Genomic DNA, 21,769 nt, shown 5'->3' on the forward strand with positions numbered 1-21,769 from the left:
TCACATAAACAAATACACGATCAATTCAACAGCATCTTGTAGGAATTAGCGTGAAAATAATAACAGACATGAGAACAAAGTAAAAACTGTATTTCCAATTCTAGTAAGAGCAGGAGGGTTTTATTAAAAAACAAAATAAGTTTCTGAAAGAGGCTGCTGAATCTTGTCTTTTATATGGTAATGATCAGTTTTTAAACATGGTTTGAAAAGAAGGATGACATAATACTCTCTAATATATCATTATAAAACTTCAAAGATTATTTTAAACAATATTAAGTTTTAAAGTCAGATGACAACCATTCCAAGTTTTAAAATTTTGTTTTGGGTTAAGAGTAGCTCAAGATGGGATATGCAAAATAATAGAAACATTTGTTTTCTATTTTTAAATAATTTCTGATCTGAAAATTCAAGATTAAGTACATACATCTAAGATAACATTAACAATGAATATGGTGCTGATCTCAAATATATGAAAATCCTAGAAGCAAATGAGTAACCTGTATTTGGTTTAGTTAGACAGCATTGTTACCAGGATACAGTGATGGTTACAACAGTTTTAAGAAGAGATGAAAGACCTAAAAGGACTAAGGATGCACCTGTCATTTCACCTGAGGGGTAGGGTCTCTCTACATTTACAGGTTCATCAGAAAGATTCATTGGCCCGCAGCTGAGGCTGTCAGTTTCTTTCCTTGTCATTAACTGAGGGCTTTCCTCAAGTCCCTACAGGCCACTGACCATTTCTTGCCACATGACACTGTCCTCTGCATGGCTCATATGCTTCCTGACTCTTACTGTGTTTCTGATCTTTACATTTTCTGATGGGCTCCACTGATTATGTCAGACCCACCCAGGATGAGCTTACCTTTCAGTACTTGAGTGTCAACTATATTAAGGATATTGATTAATTAAGTCTATCTCCAAACCCCCTTTTACCAGATATAGTGATATCCAAATATGTTCAAAAGTTCTGTCTGCCTTCAAGAGAAAGCTAACAAGGTGTGTAAGAAAGGGATGGGGTCTTGGAAGTCACTTTAGAATTCTGCCTACACACTCAGCTATCTCTCAAGCAGAAAGGGGTCAGGGCCACAGTACCACTATATTTAGGGAGATCAGGTGTGGGGCACACCCTTGAAATAATGATGTTCCCTGGGTATGGAAAGTGGTGTTGTTGGAAGTGGGTGCTGAACTCTTCTGCAGTTGAGCTAACTTGCACCTGCTCAGCCAGCTTTTGGCTGAGTTGCCAAAAGAATGGAAATGAACCTCCCAGGCCAGCCAAGCTTGTCCCTTGCTTGATTATGAAATCAAACACAATAATCTTAGCCAATGAAACGAGAACAGCTTCCATCTAATCTCATATGTTTCTGCTCGTAGAAGCGTATTGTTTCTAGTTGGCTTGATTTTTGCCTCCTGAGTGAGAAATAGCTGTTTATTAAAAATAGCTTTACAGACTCCCCTATTAAAATGTATGTATCTGCAGAAAATTCCTTATCACCAGAAAGCCTTTCAGTCTTCATCTTTAACTGTGAGATTTGGAGGTACAAATAACAACTCTCAAAATAATTTAGTAATAAAATGGAGCATTCATTCAGTGCTGTCAAAACATCATCTAATATGACTAGAATAAGAATTGAATTGAGGCTTACCCAATTTTCCCTCCAGGAATCAACGTCTGAAACATGGCAATTTGAGGTAGGAAATATCAGTTAATGCAAATAGCACATACTTAGCAGGACATTGTTGCTGTAACTTCATTTACATGTGATGTAGTCATCACAGTGTGAGTACTCTAAACATTTGGACTATATCATCAAAAGCATCCCAATATCAGATACTCATGTCCTCTGGGTTTAGTTACACTCTCCTTATGAGTTAAGACTTCTTGATTTCTGTACCATATGCAAGTATAAATTCTTCAGAAACCAACAATTCTAAAGCATGAGAGGCATGAAGAAAAATACAGCCTTTTGGAACATTCAAAATTGTTCCCTAATAGGTGAACAATGGATCTCAATGACAATTTTACTTTCTTTCTGGCTAATAATTCTGTGAACTCTCTTTAGTTTAGAGGGAAGAGTAACAATATGATTAGAAACATAATTTCTCTTTCTCCTTACATATTTTGTAAGAAGTATGTGACTAAATTTCATTCAATTTCAGCTCTTAAACTTTTTGATTTAATAATAATAAACACTTGAAGTAGCAATTATATACACTTACATAGTACTTACTACATCCCAGATACTAAGTGCTCTCTCTGCTGACTCCTTTAATTTTCAGAGGTCTCTGCTTACCTTACTGTTCTCATACTCTTAGTACCATTTAGAGAAGCGGGAAGGCACTTCAAAAATGCATAAAATCAGGTAGTAATTGAAAGAGGCAGGATTTCAACTTAGGGGTGATGGATCCAGAAGTTCCACTGGTAATTACTATCTGCATACAATTCTGGCTTCTGTGCAAGGTGACAGAAAACTCGATGAAGGCCTTACAGACACTTCCATCTCAGCCGGTGGAGACCCAGAACACCAGTGAGGTGCTCTAGCAAAGGCTGCTCAAACTAAGGAGAGACTTTCTAGTGGGATAGAAGAGGTGGGAGCTCAGCAGGGGTGGTGGACAGGAGGCAGTAGGGCTGAGTTGTAGCAGCCCAGGAGCTCAGAAAGGACAGAAGAACATTTCTCAGCTTTGTGTATTGAAGAGAAGAATGGACAATCTTCTAAGAGAGTTTGGGAATGATGTAGTCTTACCTAGCTCAATGTATAATTTCACATGTGAATTCCATTGTTAACTCCAGCAGCTCACTCAAAATACAAGGTCTCATTATTAAAGCAATATGTGTGCCTAGTTGGATCCATCTCCAAAATCATTTTTCCCCCAATCAGTGGCTAATATTTTGAGCCACAGAATGTGCTAAAAAATCCATTGCTTGGTCCTATCACTTAGTACTCTGGTAGGCAGAATAATGGCTTCTCAATTATCCCCACATCTTTCCCTATGTTCCTGGATATGGAAAAGGGGACTTCACAATCATGGATAATAAAGGGCTTCGAGATGGGGAGATTATCCTGGATTTTCCAGATTGGCCCAGTGTAATCACAAGAATCCTTATAGATGAAAGAAGGAAAATCAGAAATGTGAAAACAGAAGGTGAGACCAGAATTGTGATGCCTGCTTTTCACAGCTGGGACAAAATGCCTGACATGCACAACTAAAATGAGGAAATGGCTTATTATTATTATTCTTTTTGGAAATGACTTATTTCTGACTCATGGTTTCAGAGGTTTCAGTTCATAGTCAGCTGGGTCCAGGGCAGAAACATCATGGCAGAAGGGCAAGTGAACAAAATCTGCTCAACTCCTGGCATCCATGAGACAGAGAGCTCTAGAAGAGTCAGAGAGGGAAGGGCCAGGGACCAGACGTAACCCCCAAGGTCACATCACCTCGACCCTTCCAGACACACTCAGAAGTGTGCTTCACTAATCTCCAAGGCATTTCTCAAGCCAGTCAAGATTAACCATAACAAGAGTGGTGCAGGAGCCAAGGAGGGAAGGTGCACCTTAAAAGCTAGAAAGGGAAGAAAAACTCTTCCCTAGAGACTCCAAAAGGAATACTACCCTCCTGACATCTTGCTTTAAGCCCATTTAAACTGATTCTGGACTCCCGACATCTAGGACTATCAGATAATAAATTTGTGTGCTTTGAAGACAGCAAGTTTACAGCAGTTTGTTACTGCAGCAACAGTAAATGAATGCTGTAGGCATTTACTTTTCCTCTCCTTCTGTGTTGGATGTGAAAAATGAACAATTGTCTATAGCAATTTACTCAAGAGTTTTCATATAAACCTACTAAAAAGGAAAAAACAGGGAAAGAAAAATGCTGTAGTTTTGCTCTGTGATTTCCTTCTTTAAATTTCATTATCTATATGTGAACTTTCTGCATTAGAATAGATAGCTGACTTTGTTTCATATACATGATTGTGCTTCTCTCGCTAAAGAACTAGATCTTAGATTTTTAATCGTTACTGCATTTTTCATTTGACTAGCTTTAATTTTCACTAATCCTTCCTTGTGCTTTCCTTACGTTTATTTCATTGTTTTTCCTACGCTGAGTGAGTAGTAGTTGATTTTCATTGTTCACTTTTTAAATAAATATTTAAGGCTCTTGAATTCAAGGTTTATTTGAGTATTGTCACAAATGACTCAGAGCTGGGACAGACTTTACCTTTGAAAGTGAGTTCACGCATATTAGCAGTAGAGAATGTGTGGTGGTTGTTCAGAATTGGCAATCAGGTAAAACCCCCCCATTCTTTATGAGGTTACAGATTTCATTTGGAAATAATTCATCAATTTCTCTCCTCTTTCTGAAGATCTGTCTTTTCTTTTATATTTTCCCTACTACCAATAAAGAGTAGGCCCTTAAATCCACTATAGAAGAAAAAGGTTCATTACAGAATATATTTTTTCTTGAGACTTCTAATCTCTAAGAAAATGAACAAGCAAACAAAATCTTAAGGAAACTCAATAAAACATTGATGGGATTCCATACACTGAAATTGCAAAGTATTTCATTGTGATGATTATGCTATAGTCAAACAGCATAAAGTAGAAAGCCTATGTGGTGCTGAAGTCAAAGGATGTGAACGTGAGCTGTCAGAAGGCAGAAATCAAGATTATTTTCTTTTTCTTTCATTTTTTTTCCGGAACTCACAACCTCATGCTTGCCAGGCAGGCGCTGTGCCACTGAGATAAATCCCCAGCCCCTAAGATTATTTTCATTTCTGCCATGGCTGGTATGTTACTTCAGATGAATATTTTGTTTCCACAAATATTCTAAATTCATTTATCATACTAATTTCCAAGGTGGTGCATTAAAGACAAATATATTAATAACCCCTTACAATAACACATGTTTTTACTCATTAGCATTAGAAAACAGGAGAAAAAAGATGAATTGTTTTGAGTACCTACTCTGTGATAAGAGCATGGATATTTTCTATCATGAAGTTGTTCAAGTCCTATTGTGAAGGGGACATTTTTTATCTGCATTATAGGTGGAGGTACATCAAGTTGGAGAGTTATGTATGTATCAGACCCAGGAGGTACCAGAGCAAAAATTTGAAGACAATCCTCTTTAAATTCAAAGCCCATGATGTTTTAAAATTGATGCATATTATTTCCTATGCCATTTCTGTTTAAATAGATTACTTAAAAAGAGACAAATGTTTGACTACAGTTGGTGAGCACATGCCCACAGCCCAGCAGCAGCAACAAAATTACTTCACTGAATAATAAACAAGCATAAACAAAGCTCAACATGAGCATGACACCAGAAAAAGCACATAAAATGAGTATTTCTGGCCAGCAGTATATAACATATTGTAACTAATTTAAATTACGTTTCTAAAGTGTAAAAGTAAATCATAATGGTAGTCTGAAAAATATTGAGAATGGATGAGAATGGATGGAAAAAATGTTACTTGACCACATTAACCAAAGCAACAGTATAAATACATAGTAGTTACAATTTTGTTCACCTATCAAATAAGTAAATCTAATCAAGATGTGTGTGTGTGTGTGTGTGTGTGTGTGTGTGAGGAAATTGATATAATCACTGTGGACAAATATTGTAATGTTTAAGAAAATTAACTTTTGATCCATTAATTTGTGTGAGGATGTTTCTTAATTACATATGTCCAAACTAAAGAAAAGCTACACTGTGTTGTTCTTTTCATTATTCCTGGTATCATTAGATGACATGGTGCTACGTGTGGCCAAATGATCTGTCAATAAGAATCTGCAATGTGTACAGATTCCTAGAGCCCTGATGCCCTCTTGACTTTTGAAAAATTATTTCTTCTACCCTTTCACTTTTGGTTGTCTGTCTTTGGTGGGTTTGTAGGTCTCTTTGTCTTAATATCTGGAATTTAAATAGTTGCTATTAAAACTCAAAAAATCAATCAGCCTCTGGCTGTGCTGTCATTAAAAGTTAACTGCCTTCCCATTAATCCATTAATTTGTGAAGAGTAATTGGAGAATCTATTTAGAGTAAAGCTATAACTTGGAGCACATAAGCTAGTGTTTATGTTCAAATGAAAGCTTATGCCATGAAAATTAGTGTTAACAATTATGTACACAACCCACCCATGGTTACATGGGAAAAAATGCATAGAAACATGGAATTTGCATGAGGAGCTTTCTTAATTACATATGTCCAAACTAAAGAAAAACTACACCTGTGTTGTTCTCTTCATTATTCGTGGTATCAATTAGATGACATGGTGCTACATGTGGCCAAATGATCTGTCAATAAAAATCTACAGTGTGTACAGATTCCTAGAGCCTTGATGTCCTCTTGACTTTTAAAAAAAATTTTTTGAGACTTTTGTTCAAGCTCAGTTTCATGATCACAGGTAGAACCCTGTCTTCCTGACCTGGCATGACACATGACCCCGTACCTGGCACATCTCTGGTTGCTCCCCAATAAGAGATGAATACACAATACTAGGCTCTAGAAATATTCTAGGGGAATATTCTTGTAATTAAGAATATAGACTGCCGCCTAAATGAATTACTCGAAGATCATCCCTATCCTTAGCTTAGTTCTAGGGAATCACATTGATAACTATTTACTTATTTTAAATTGCAGCAAAGTGTTAATTTTTAGATTTCAGCCACTGATTGGCAGAGTTAGAAGCTCATGTTTATCTTACTTAGTATTTCTAAAACTAGTACTCTCAGGTGAATGGTAATTTTCATGTCACATCAAATTCAGACTCAGAGAAGCTAAGGGATTCATGCTAGTCCTCCCTCGGTGGTGTTTAATTGAGATGAAATGTTATTTTAGGTAATGATGAGAGTTTGAACGATGAAGCCAGGATACACTCATAGTTTATTACCTTCTCTTGTGAAAAGTTATATTTTGGTCAAGTCCATTTGCATCATCACCTTCCCCTAAGACATACTGTTTTTCTGTTTTCCTCACCAGAATGTCACTGTGTGACAGCTGCCTGCGTACACTATCAGTCCACATGGCTTCCTAGGGAGAGAGGGGTGCAGTGTGATGTTCGTCCTCACACAACTCCCTGAAACAGCATGAGAAGCACAGAGACATGCGTGGAAGGAATAAAACCTTCCCTTGGACAGGAATTAATTTGCAAGTCTATGTTAGCAGTTCCCAGACTAGCATGGTCCTAGCTGAGGGAAGTTTCAAATCTCTCCTCATGTGTCTTTCCTGTGCAGCCTGGGGGAACTTCTGAAGGTGCCGACTCCATGCCTAAGACAACCTGGAGATGATTCATAGTGTATATTTTTTAATTAAGAGGCTGATTGCTTTTCAAACTACCTGGGCCTATGATGTGTCCCCGGAATGCGCTTTGGTGGCTTTGGTGTAGTGTGCTGAGTGGATTCCTTGGTGGCTACAGCTGTGTGGAAGAGATGGCAGAGTTAGAAGAGCTTAGTGGTATGGAAATAAATGCAGACCGCCCAAAGCAGAGTGAGCAGAGGCTATTTCTTCAGAGAGTGTCCAGCAAGGTTGTTTGGGGCCCAATAACAGAGGAGTTATTTTTTGACTTCCTATAATATCTAGGCTGGCTTCTTGGTCTGGTTGCTAGAGCTTCTATTTTTCTATGGCTTCCATTAGGCATTGCTGTATTCATCTCTCATTGGGGAGCAGACAGAGATGTGCCAGATACTGGACCATGTGTCATGCCAGGTCAGAAAGACAGGATTCCACCTGTGATCATGAAATTGAGCTTGAACAGCGTATAGGCTGAACTCAGACTTGGCTTCTGGCAGAGAACAATGTCATCGTCTAAATTTTTGAATCAAATCTTGCCTAGTATATATTTTTGATAGTGCATGTTAAAATAATTCCATGCTTTATCTTGTAAATTGATGATTATAAACTTCAACTAGATGACATGCTTCTTATGAATTCAACTGGAAGCCCAGAGCCCATAACAATATCTCATGCAGGCCTGTTTCATGGATCTGCATTGTGAAGGCCCAAAGCTCAGTAATACAGATTAGACTAAATATTTTATTCAGGAAAATAGATTTTGTGCAAGATTTAATCCTAAATCTGTTGATGCTTACTCTTTGGAGCAGATCTAAATAAAAGTATTTCCTGAAAATAATGAAATTCCAGTGTTTCCAAATCTTACTGTCAACGGTCCCACTCTGCCTCTAGCATATGGGAGTTTTAGATATTAAACATCTTTTGTTCCTCTCCTCTCCTATCATCTATTGCATATTCAGTTGAGAAATATAATTCATTAGTAAGCATGCAACTCATTTGGCAGGACCTCAAAATATAATAACTATTGATAATTCCTATCATCTTATTTTGAAATCCTGTGTCGTCTTTATTGTTTTTGTCTGTTATTAATATTTTTTTTTCACTTTATTTTTTAATTTTAAAGATAAAAAAACTCACAAAACAACAATGAAGACAAAATCAAAACAACACAAAAACAATACATGATCTCAAAACTAAATGATAGGAATTAACAATTGTTGCTGCATTACATACTGTTATCTTCAACCAAGTTGCTCAGTCCACCAGACACAAGACTGTAAGATTGATCAAACAATCAAAGATAGTAACAAGAAGTTAAAAAAAACATTGGAAATGATGCAGAGCTTCATCATACAAGATGGTAGGAGTTCAACAATGGTTCTTATACTGCATATTGTTGTTTTCAGATCAGTCGTTCTGATTACCAGATTCAAGCGTGCAAAATCGGTCAAGAATAAAGAAAATGTTAAGCATTGACTATTCATTTCAATAAACCACAGACATCAGCAATACACCTATCCCAGCTATCCTTGTATGTACACATAAATTTTGTTTTTCATTTTAAAGAGGAAAGAAAAACAACTTGAAATAATAAAAACACATAAACAAAACAGCATAGAGAACAATAAAAATGATACAGAATTTCAAAACTAGGTTGTGTTGGTTTGGGGGTTATTTTGCAGGGGAAAAAATATTATGCAGGACACATATTTTATATGATTATTTATAATAGTCACCCAAAGAACAATATACAAGAGAGTGCAGGTAATCTGTCTACATACTGTAGACCAAGAATCTTGCTGAGGGCCTAGATCCAATGTCTTGCATGAGTCCAGCTTAAGACCTAGAGCTCCTAACAATGCTTCCCATGAATCCAACTGGAAGCCCAGAGCCCATAACAATATCTCATGCATGCCTGTTTCATGGATCTGTGCTGGGAAGGCCCCAAGGTCAGTGGTGGAATCTAGGAAGTCTGTGCCACCGGGATGAAGGATCTGTGCTAGCAGGCTGAGGGATCTGTCCTGGAGCCAGGAGGTGATGCTCAGAAGAATCAGAGCTCCCCTGAAAGGTACCACAGCCATCCTCAGCAACAGTGAGGTCCTGAGCTCCTCTGATGATCAAGATGGCCGAGTTCCCATCAGGAAAGCCAACGCAGCAAGCTTCTCCCAGAGACTGGCAGTGTACCATCTTCCCCTCCGTAGCCAGGAAGCGATGCTCAGAGTGAGGACCAAAGATCCCCTAAAGTAAACCAAAGGTATTCTCAGTGCCAGCAAGGTCCTGAGCTCCTCGGAGGATGAAAACAGCCAAGTTCATCGGGAAAGCCAGCATGACGAGCTCCTCCAAAACAACCAAGAACTCCTTACAGCTTCCACGAGCTCCCAACAGCCTCTCTTAGCTCCCAACAGCCTTTTTTCTTCTCTAGGTCTGCCTTCCATTCTGCTGGCAACAGTCCCCAGGTGGGCCTCGCACACCCAGCACCACACTTACTCAGTTCAGCTGAGGGTTGTAAGTTGAGTTATCAATCCACTACAAAGGTGATAGGATATTAACAATGGTTATTATATTACATATTGTTATCTTCAAAATGGTTTCACATATATCCAGATATGGGTATGTAAGATTGATCAAACAAGTACACATTAACAGTTCCTTTCAATAAACCAACACTGTTTTCTCTTTAAAATAATAAAAAAAAAAAATACCAGAGATGGTTACTTAGAGACAGCTAAGCTGAGCACTACAGAAAATCAACCATATCATTTGGTAAAATATAATTTAGGTTACCAACACTTATTTCAACAATGCATTAACTCTAAATAGAAGATCGGGTACTGTATTACCTGGGTTCTAATGTTGTCTGGGTTTCTGCAACCTATTAGTACAGTAATGTGTCTGTGGTAAGTTTCCAAACATATTGTTTCTCTTCTTCCTCAGTTTTCCCAGCAGTTAATAGCAGCACATAACACAGGTTATTTTTCAGAACAAAATGAGTTAATAGAGTAAAGCACTGAAAATCAACCACACAATAATATCCACCTATTATCTTGGTATACATAATATTACACACTGCTTAAGAAAATTGAATTATTTTTATTAAAATCTGAGCAGCTTTTACTTACTTATGAGAATTATGCTTTAGAGACTTTTGTAAGTGAAATTAATTTACTTTTCATTGAGCTATATTAAAATACTTTCAATATAGTTTGTGTTTTTATTTGTACAAGGCTCCAAGTGTCTTCATATGTACAACCTGCCAGCCATCTCATTTATCACTGTCTTTTTAACGACAATAGTTAAATTTTTCACTCATGTGAAGGGTAAGTAGTGACTTTCCTGAGTTATTGACCTGAAAGCCATGGAGTTGTGTATCTTTGTGTGTATATGTGTATGTGTGTGTAAAAATGTCTCCATCTGAGTTAGGTAACTTTTCTCTCTAGCATGGATAGTCTAACAGAATTCATTAAAACTCTCTAGGTGTAATCAGAGTGTGTTTTTTTTTTTTAACCAAAAAGACTCAAAATTGTAGTTTTACCATTTCCAACTGTTACCAAGGTTAAAGTGGAAATTCTAATTTGACTGTGAAAAAGTCAAATAATGTAATATAATTTTGGAAAAATGTAGTAATGAGTTTGTTTTCTTCCTCTATTAGGAGAAACCAATAACCCAAGGTGCCCCACCACCATTTTGAATCACACAAGCTTCCATAGAATGTTTGGCGTCCGTTATTATTACATTTCACCAGTTAATGCAGCCTTCTGTCTCCCTGTCCTTTTTGTTTTTCTTTTTTATAACCAACAAAGCTTCCTGTGGTCCAGCGCTGAAGGGACAGGGACACTATGATGATCTGGTATCTAATTTTAAAAATACAATGATCTTGAGCTAGAATAACATGTGACAATATTTCAGATTCCAAACTCCCATTCTTAAATGAATATATTCCTGTATACTCTAAAGAACTTTTATCTGCATGTGAAAAGCTGTAAATTCAAACTAGCAATCACTGAAATGTGAGAGGAGCTGAGGAGTTCTAGCTGGGAAATTACTCCAGCAGAATTCTAGTTTGGGGGTTGCTTTTACCAGAGTGTAGAAGTATTTCCCAACCTCACCGCTATTAACATTTGGGACTCGGTAATTATTCATCACGGAGGGCTGGCCTGTGCCTTATAGGATGTTCAGCAGCTTCCCTGCCTTCAAGTTCCTGGAAGCGAGTGGTGCCCTACCCTAGTAGTGATGACCAGTGTGTCTCTAGGTATTGTTAAACGCCAGGGGTGAGGGGATCTCTCTGAGCAGAAATAGCATCCTCAGATTTGCAAGTGTGTCACCTGCATGTTACTGCTGCAGTCAGAGAAAACTGGTTTTCTGGGAATAAATTCACTGGAGACTTACAGCTAATCCAGAGTTCCATTTCATTCATGTTCAGAGCAAAATATTCCTTTTAATCTCTCCAGACTCTTCCCTGCCGAGTCCTCTTCCCTGGTGTCAAGGCTGTTGAAGACCAAGTGGGGAGTAAGCAACCAGACTGGCAAACCTGGAATTGGAGTACACGGTCCTCAGAGAGGCTTACTTGGTGCTGTTATAGTGTCTGATGAAATTCCGACTCCCCAGACTCAAAGGAATAATAATTATAACCATGGTCTTCCAGGTCTTAGACTCTGGACCTCAACTTGCTTTGTAAATATCATGGTTCTTCCACAGTGGGATGAACAAATGAGCCAAATTCCATGCCAAAGTGACCTCAACTGTAAGATAATACTATTAGTTTGTCAATGAGGTGGGGTCAAAATGAGTCAGTGCAGGTCAGATTGTAAGTTTTCAGTACGAAGTGCTCACTAATCATGCGAGCACTAAGCTATTTCATTGCTAAAGACACACATGGAAAATGATGAGCTCGTAGGAAATGCTGGTGCCGTGTCAAGTGGAATTTTACCAAATATCAGCATCCCCCAACTGCCATTCATCATCCCTTTCTCACACTCCACGTCCCTCTCCCATCAAGTGGGAAAAGACCCACTTCTCTCATTTAATTCCATTCTTTTAAAGGTAAAAGTGGAACGGTATTGATTCTCAGTTTATAGTTGGCAAAAACAAATGGGTAATAAATATATGCCCTCTAGACTGATTGTACCAGAGAGGCATTTCACATTTTAAAAAAAATGTCGATTGGAATCTGCATAATTGATTGTAAAATTCAGTTAAGCACCCTTTTTCATCACACACTGCATACTGATAAAGACCCAAAATTCACTGTTGTCCTACTGAACACACAACATATACATGTACTCTCCCTTGTATGTGGGGCACACATACTCCATGTATATTTGTGAGCACACACACACACACACACACACATACACACACTGTAGTCTTCCCAGTGCATAAAAGGGCTTTTGCTGTTGCTTGTCTAATGGGGTATCATCAGAATTCCCTTCACCACTCCATGGATGGAATGTCTTTTTATGTATATACTCCTTAATACTTGAATTACAAGCAGATTGGCTTCTGTTAGTACTTAAGCCAATCAATAGACATGCAGAAACTGTCTTTCTAACAGTTAGCTAAAGAATTTAAGGTACGAAAGAAGAAAAAGTGGACTCTAAATGATAATGAGATAATTTTAAAAAAACCAAAATGCTATTTAGGCAACTGCTTGTGAAAAGCATTTAAGAACAAATTATGTTCAGGCAGAAAGAGGTTCATAAAATCTCAGGTGAATCTAGTAGTTTTTGGATTCATTTAAAATGTTAAATTGCTTACTGTCAGTTAAAACATTTGAAACAATAGCCCACATGATTTTTACTTACCAGTATATGCTAAATACTAAATATGAGAAGAGTCTTTTTTCTGATTATAATAAAAATTGGATCATAATAGAATGAAAAGACAAGTACTTTAATTATAATGCAGAATGGTTATATAGATTATAGAGCATTAGCTAAATAAATTGTATATGGTATCATAGTAAACAGGAATTAATTATTATCCTTTGCCCTTCTCCTTGTACTTTATTAAAAATATATTTGACCAAAGGACAGAAAGAGAATAGAGAATACATCTAGATACTTTAATAGATAACCTTATATATGTATTGATATGTACTGTTGTGTTTGTGTATGTTTGCATGTGTATGTGTGAAGCTTCATAACCAAATACAAACTTATCATGGTCCATCTATGCTAAAAATTAAAACATTACCATTTCCGTCTAACCTGTGTACTCTCCTCTTACCTTGATTCTGCCTTCCTGCAGAGGTAAACACAGTCCTCAATTTTAATTTTCATTTTTTTCTTAAAATAGTTTTTTTGAAGTCACGTTTCCAAGTAACATATTGCTTAGCTGAGCTTTTTCAGATTGTCAAAATTATTTACATGTAGTATATGGTCTTCGGCAACTCAGTTATTTTCACCAGAAACTTTGTTCCAAAGAGCCAACCTTTTAGCTTAATATTGCTTTAACTCCCTTTGACTGCCATATATTATTTTACTGTGAACAGGAGTATGATTCATTTACCTGTTGTTTCACCATTGGACTATGAGTGGTTAATGACTGTTTTTGCTTTTCTTAGCAAAATTGTACATTTTGGGTGCAGAAATGCAGGCTTTTGAAACCCAGTTCCTTACAACTTCTCTCTTTCCATTGGAGATGCAGAAATGTGCACACGTGCACACACACACACACACACACACACACACACACACACACACAATTGTTCAGGTACAACACCTGTAGGTAAAAAGTCAAAGCTCCTTGAGTCCTTGGTTCATCATGAACAGGCTCTGCCCAGAAGGACCTACCTCTCCACAGGACTGGTGGAACTTGGGTTATGTAAAAGTTCAAATGTATAAGTTAATTATAATTTTTTTTTCATAAAGAATCTCCCCATATAGTTCAGGACGCTGGTCCTGAACTCATTCTGTAGTCCAGACTGGCCTCAAACTCGCAGTGATCCTCCTACCTCAGCTTCCCGAGTGCTGGGATTTCAGGCAAGCGCCACCACACCCAGCTATAAATTGTTTTTAGAAGCCATCACATGCGTTTATGCTCCAACAACAGTATTGGAGCACTGGTCTCATTCTCTCCATGATGTGGCATCAGCTGACTTCTTATATTTTGCCAGTTGACTGAAAAATAGCATCCAATTGTACTGCTGATTTATGTTTCTTTTTACTAAGTTTGAGTATTAATTTACAGTTACGTTCTGTCCCATGAGGTCTCTGGTTGGACGTTGCACCACTTTTTCCAGTCGTTTCTTAACTGAACTAAAATGGTTTATGTTTTACTTGGCACAGTGATGATACACTGGTTCATATGTTTCTTTCTTACATACTTCTGGTACTTCTTTTATATACTCTGCCAACTTGCACATACATCTATAAATTTTTATGTGTTCAAAACCACTCATATTTCATATATTTTTATGTACTTTATACATTTTGTGATTTTTATATTTTGCATCTTTTAGAAATCATAGATTCTTAATTACAGTGTTTTAAAATTTATACCTATATCTTTTTATTGATGATGATGGATTTTTGTTACTTGCTTAGATAAACCTTTCGCACCATAATTGAGAATATAATTTTGTAACTTCTATGTCATTTTTGTTCTCTCATTCCATATCCCCCTGTCTTTAAGTTCTTTTCCTTACTAAACTTACTAAGCCATCCATACAGTACCCCCAGGGGATCTGGGATTCTAGGTTGTGGTATCGTATTTGTTTGTTTGTTTGTTGCATCTGTTGATTTCAAGGGAGCTGGCCAACCCAAAGTTGCCCTTTCCCCCAGTAGATGAATGTGATGATCCTCTTGTATCTGATTTGCCTCAGGCATCCTTCAGCAGTTCTTCTGAGCTCTCCAGCAGCCATGGTCCTGGCTTTGCCAGGCTGAACAGAAGAGAGGGTGAGTCTGTCTTTTTCCTCCAGTTCATGGTGAATTGCACTGATTTTCCATTCTATTTTAATAAAAAGTGATATATTCAAAAACATTGTAAGTGGTATATCATAAAAACAAGTGCATTTATAAATAAGCCAATGCTTAAAACTCGTGAGATATATATGACATCTAGATTCTATCTGGAACTGCAAGGTGACACTTCTTATTTGAAAATCCAGTGTAATCATGTCCACATGCAAAGGATTGATTTTTTTCAATCTGAGAAGGCTTTTGAGCATCTTATAAAATACATTTTCTACAACAGTGTGCATTATAGATACTATACTGATGAAGACTTAACTGGCTTTCTATTTCACATTATAGAAGTTTGCAAGACATAATTTTTAAAGATGCTAGTTACTTAAAATAATAATCCCTCAGTTGTTTAATTCTCACTGTGGTTGACATGATTTTCTTTGCTGTTGAGGAATACGAACTTCATAAAGCTTTTGTGCTCCTTTAGGAACCCTCAGTTCATACTGTTTACTATCTCTTAGGTTGGGTTTGATGTCTGGTTTAAAAGAAAGCAGGGATAATTAAATGCCACTTGCTGTAGAAATAAGAGAGAGTTTCAAAACATTGTGTTCCTAGTCACAGTATTATAATGACCGCTTTTCATAAATGCTAAGGTAAAACTCATCTGCACACACACTGAACGAAAGTGGCTTGGTGATACTAAAATAGAGAATATTTTTAACAGCTACAAAAACAGAGACCAGAATTACGTATTATTAAAAACATGTTTCCCTCATTCATTATCTCTTTCTTTCATGCCACATTAGTTAGCCTTTCCTTTAAACTTATCCTTGGTGTTACCTTGGTGCTGTTGCTTAATGTTAAGCATAGTGAACTTTGGATGTAACACGTAGATTGTGTGTGTGTGTATATGTGTGTGTGTTAAGTTTTTCTATCTGGTCCACATTATACTTAATATATAATGCATCGTTATAATTTTAATACAGACATATATATAACACTTTTACATGATTTTGTTTGTTTATTTAGAAACTTTATCTCAAAAGAAAAGAAATTTTATCTCATATTATTTGATATACCCACTTATTTACGCTTCTGAGTGTGAAGATTTCTTATAAAGGAAAAATTTTATGGGAGCCAGCTGTCCTCCAGCTATAGATAAGCAGTGTGAGACTGCCCAAGAGGTGCTAAGAGTTTCAGAAAATAAACTCCCATCCTGTTCTCGGAAAAGCCACTCAGAGTAACTCCCCTGCCCTTAATCTAAACTTCCTCATTCTTGTATCTCCCCGCCAATCCCCCACCAATGATTGTAAAGGTCAGTTTAAACTAACCAATGCTATCTGCTTCTGTAAGTTCGCTTGCAAAATACCCGCCTTTTGTGGTTTTTTGGTTTAAAAGTCTGGCTAAACTCCGGCTCGGGGCTCTCTGTTCCTGCGTGTTCAGTGAGCCCCATGCATGCCTGGTAAATAAACTCCCCTTGCTTATTGCATGAGAGAGCGTCTCTTGGAGTCTTCCTTCACGCGGCGAGATTCTCGACCCTTACACTCTAATGGGATATATGAGGGCACTTGAATGTGTTTGTGTCCCTATTAAGTACCTTGTAACGACAAGAGTCGGTCACATAGGACAATCTCTTCCTATTTGGAATTTGGAATCCCTGAGGGACCAGGCAAGCAGACTAAGACTCTCTTAGTCCCTTTGAGGGCTCTAGCAGATCCTGTGGCCATGGTTCTACCAACAGGAATGCTGGGATCACAGCCCTGATCCGAGAGTAAGCCTGGATCCCATGTTCCTCTTCAGAATAAAGTGGAGTGTAACAGTCACCAGCACTTCATGTGAGTCGTGACAGCTTTCACAGAATTTGGCCCACCAGAAAGAATCAAAATTTATCTATGTATTTTTATTTTGTTTGTTGAGGTCCAGTAAATCAGAAAAAATATATTTCATTAATTAGATCCAATCATATTTTTCACTAATTTATGTACTCGTCAGGAGTATCCATCAGTGGGACTCATTTTCATTCTTAATTTGTTTCTATGGCTCTTGCTGAAACACAATATCAAACTTCATGAATCTCATTTGCATGTTAATGAAACTGAGAAACAAAACAGGATCATTTTAATTATCTTTTCCTGGTTGTCAACTGACTTGATTACATTTTTCTTTTTATTTAGTTTTTCTTTTTTTCCTATTAATTACATGAAGTGCTCATAAAGGGACGTCAGATTTTGAGTGATTTATTGTGAAAGGCTATATATTACTTCTAGTACTGAAACATCCTTTGTAGTATTTAAGAATGGAAAAGGTGTCCAGGCAAGTCACTAGGTTATATATACCTAACCCAGATCAACAACTGAAGATCTCACTATCCCAGACACAGAGTAACATTTTTCTGAGGAATGGGGAAAACTGGCCAAGAATGATCAGGTAGTGAGGGAGAAACAACTCATGTGTTTGACAGCTGTGGATAAGCAGCGCCCGGGATAACCCTGGGAGGAAGACAGGTCCCCTGTAAGGAGGGCAGGGAGTCAGGAAAAGGCTAGTGTTCCACACGACTCCATTTCAACCAACAGAAAGGACGAGAGATTTACATCTTTGAGTTACACTAATTTATACTAATTCAGTTTTTCCATGAGTGCTATTGTGGGTTGACTTGCATCCCCAAAAAGGATACATTGAAGTCCTATCCTGAGACCCGTGGATGTGACCTCATCTGGACATTGGGCTATATGCCATATGATCAAATGAAAAGAGGTTATACCACATAAGGATGACCCTTAAACCAATGACTAGTCTCATTTTGAGACCCGCAGAGACAGAGAGAAGGTATGTGAAGATGGAAGCAGAAATCAGAGAAGTGCAGCTGTAAACCAAAACATGCCAGTGTTTGAAAGCAACCAACGGCTGGGATGAGGCAAAGAAGGCCGTGTTTTATAAGCCCGCCGAGGGAACATGGCGCTACTGACCAGCACCTGGATTTCAACACCTTCTAACTCTAAAACCGTGGGAGAATAACTCTGTTCTTTAGAGCTGCCCAATTTCTGATACTTTGATATGGCATTTGTAGGAAACTAGTGCAAGTGCTGCTAAGTAAATGGCTTCTTTTTCATTAAATAACACTCCAGAGGAGTGTTTAACTTGAGTAATTTTTATGAACGAATGATTTACTTCTTTTGCATGGGGAAAATGCACATCAATTTGAACTTGAAAGATTTTATGGTTCAGAGAAGTAAAATCCAATATTAATTCTAAGCAACACAAACAAAAAAATAATCACTGCCAACCCTGACAATACAATGGAAGCAAATCTCTCTGCCTTTGCATTATAGCTCTCATTTATTCAGTTTTGGTTTTCAAAGTTTCAGTCAGCATGATGTGAAATATCAAATGCAAAGTTTCAGAAATGCATAACTCCTACATTTTAAGCTGCACGACTTTCTGAGCTGCATGATGAAATATCATGTTGTTCCACGTGTGATATGAATCATCTGTGTGTGCAGTGTATCCACATCATATGTAGTACCTGCCCATTAGTCACTTAGAAGTCATCTTGGTGTCAGATTATCTCTCACGGTATGGCAGTGCTTGTGTGTAAGTCACCCTTGTGTGGTAGCCTAGCGCTATATTGCAATGCCCAGGTCTTTTGACTCACTTCATCTTATTGTGTCGGCACTGTGTCATCTCAAGGAATCACAAAAGAAAAAAGGGTGGGATGGTACATAAAATATTGAGAGAGAGCATATGTGTATAACTTTTATTACAGTGCACTGTTACAATGGTTGTGTTTTATTACTAATTGTCAATCTCTTTTTGTGCCTAATTCTGAATTAAACTTCATCACATGCATGTATGCATAGAAATAAGCACAGTGTGCATGGGATTAGTATTACTGGGAGTATTAGGCATCCACTGGGGTTTTTAATGTATTCTCTGAAGATAAGGGGAAGCATTGTATAATTTTCCATTGCTGAGGCTTCAATATTGTTTGAATTTTAATGGGCTACTTAAACATAAGTGTCTTACTTATTTTTCTCATTGCTGAGACAAAATACCTGACACCAGAATTAAAGGAAATAAGATTTATTGTAGCTCACAGTTGGCGGAGGTTTTAGTTCATAGTTGGCTTGGCTCCAAGGCAGCTTGGCATGGCAAATGGGGAACTGCAGAGGAGAAATAGTGGACAGTGGGCAGGAAAACAGAAAGTAGCAAGCAGCAAAGTAGAGAAGCAGCAAACAAGCAAGCAAGAGCAGCCCTCTTTCTGTGCCTTATAGTTTGTCAGGCTACACACCCTTAGGGCAGGGAACTCACAGCTAGGATGGGCCTTTCCATTACCGGCACCCAGAACTATGCCAAACCAATCAGTGAGCTGATTTACTAATCATGTGCCCTTGATCCCAGCATCACACACTCTAGACCCAGTCACCTCTGAAAAGCCCCACCTATGACTGCATGAGGCTTTGTGGGAACATTAAACACTAGCCTTAACATTAAGCATAGTTTGACTTGTACTATTATCAATGCAGATTTCAGGCAGGTGCTGGTGTGCCATTTGATAGTCCACATGTGTTCTGAGGATGGAATATAAAGAAGACAGATTTTGTGGGACTGTTGCTGTCATTGAAATATACTCCAAATGAGAGTTTTTATTTTCATGTGTTTGGGAACATTGGAAGCAGGTTATTGCAAATGGGTTATTGTGATAGACTTGGATATAGAGGTAAAATAATAAAGCAATAAGGAAAATGATTGTGCATGACAAAAATAAAATATCTATACAGTATTCTGAGTATGGGTATAAAGATGTAGATATACCTATGTTTAATTATATAGCAGTTTGCTTTTATAACTGACAAATACTGAGATTTCTCTAATCTATTTTATAAGATTAGAATATTTCCTGTTGCTGCTAAATGTGTGCTATTTGTCTATATTTTTCCCCTGGTTTATTTTTTTAGTCAAAATTGAGTCCTTCTACTTGTTAAGCAATGTCTTCCTCATACATATAGAATTGGTTGCTAGAATCAAATATCTGTCTACAGAGATATTAGCTTATTGAATAACTAACATAAATAACTCACACTCTAAAATAATACCTGTGGTATGTGTTATAATAATGCTCTTTGTAGAATTGCTTTGGTTACTCTTGTCCTACATCATTGTGTGTATTTGCATATAACCATTACGTTGAAATAAAGACCCAAAGCAAATTTCCAAGAGATGCATGATGCATGCTGGTGCTTTACATCTCCAGGGATAAAAAGAACAGGTGCTTCTTTTGAGGTGAATGTTTCCTGCTGTTAAAGGTAGCATGTAATATATTTCATAATAATCACATTCTAAACATGAACATACGAGTATATTTAACAACCAGTACCTTATGAAGAGAAGAGTGGGAGATAACTTTTATACAGGATAGCAAATTCGCAGCCTAGGGCAACGGAAACAGAGGGTGTGGGTCTGGAATGTGCCTAAGAGGTCCCCAGGGACAGAGATGGGGCCAGCAGTGAATGCTGAGGGATCAATGTGCTGCACTGGTTATGGCCCATATTTGTGGAGTTGATTGGGGAACAACAGATGCGTACAGTTTATTTGCTTCTGCACCCAATATTTGCTTCATCATGCCCCAAATCTGATGCACTGAGAAAGCCGATGGTGCATGGATGATTACTGGAATTGCAAGGCTCCCACACCTCCACGCTGGTCCAGCCTGAGGCATGTGACTTCTAATTAGCTCTGTCTAATTCTTCTAGCTCATGCTCAGATTTGTCTCTGAGATGAACCCTATTTTAAGCTCACAGAGATAAAGCTTTAAACCTTGAGATGCAAGTGCTGAAACCCAATTCAATCCTGGAATGGTCAGATCCCAAGTCTCCTCTACAGTGACAGGGCACCACTTGCCCCACACACTTGAATTTCAACTTCACACTTCTTCTCCCTTTTGGGTTTTTTCCTATGGATAATAAAATTTTAGATGAGGAGCAACTATTTCAATATTAGAAATGTCTGGGTTTGATTCCCTATTCTTGGTTTAAATCACTAGTACTTCTTAGTTATGGATGGCAAGATATTTAGCTTCTATACTTTATTTTCTGTTGGAAGAATAGGCTTAATTGTGTGATGGTATTAGTAAGATACTGTTGGTCTTATTAATAATTATGGTACTGCATGATGTGACCACATAAATTGCACACAGTTCTAAGTTTCAAAGTGTCTGCCATCAATTAACCCTGTTTTAGAAGTACTTGTAGGATGAAACATAGCACAAATTTATACAAAGGTAATATAGAATTCAGGTCTTCATGTACATCTTCTAAGAAGGGTCAATTTTCTTGTGATTAATTATAGAGGAAAGTAAAGCCAAAAAATTATATTTATGTTTTGTATGTTCATTATTAGAATGAAAAAGATATAAAACGTTCTCATATATCTTAGTGAGATAGAGTGATATGATAGTTTTCTTCAAATATTCTTAAGCAACTGAAATTGATTTATGATCTTAATAAAAAAATAACCTTACAAAGAGCTTAATGTTTTGATAAAGGCTTGGAGAGGGAAGTTCCAGATCACTTTTATGG

At 37.5% G+C, this 21,769-nt stretch overlaps 1 protein-coding gene across 1 annotated transcript in view; it reads left to right on the top strand.

The window, feature by feature from the left end:
• The first annotated feature begins 12,162 nt into the window (after nucleotides 1-12,162).
• LOC102026327 (contactin-associated protein-like 4) overlaps nucleotides 12,163-21,769 on the top strand; it is a 142,102-nt gene continuing 132,495 nt past the window's right edge. The window contains 2 exon segments of the mRNA XM_013503850.1: nucleotides 12,163-12,330; nucleotides 14,987-15,185. Coding sequence (XP_013359304.1) covers nucleotides 12,163-12,330; nucleotides 14,987-15,185 — 367 coding nt within the window.

Source organism: Chinchilla lanigera, unplaced genomic scaffold (genome assembly GCF_000276665.1).
Source record: "Chinchilla lanigera isolate Chin_1 unplaced genomic scaffold, ChiLan1.0 scaffold00083, whole genome shotgun sequence".
Taxonomy (NCBI): Eukaryota; Metazoa; Chordata; class Mammalia; order Rodentia; family Chinchillidae; genus Chinchilla; species Chinchilla lanigera.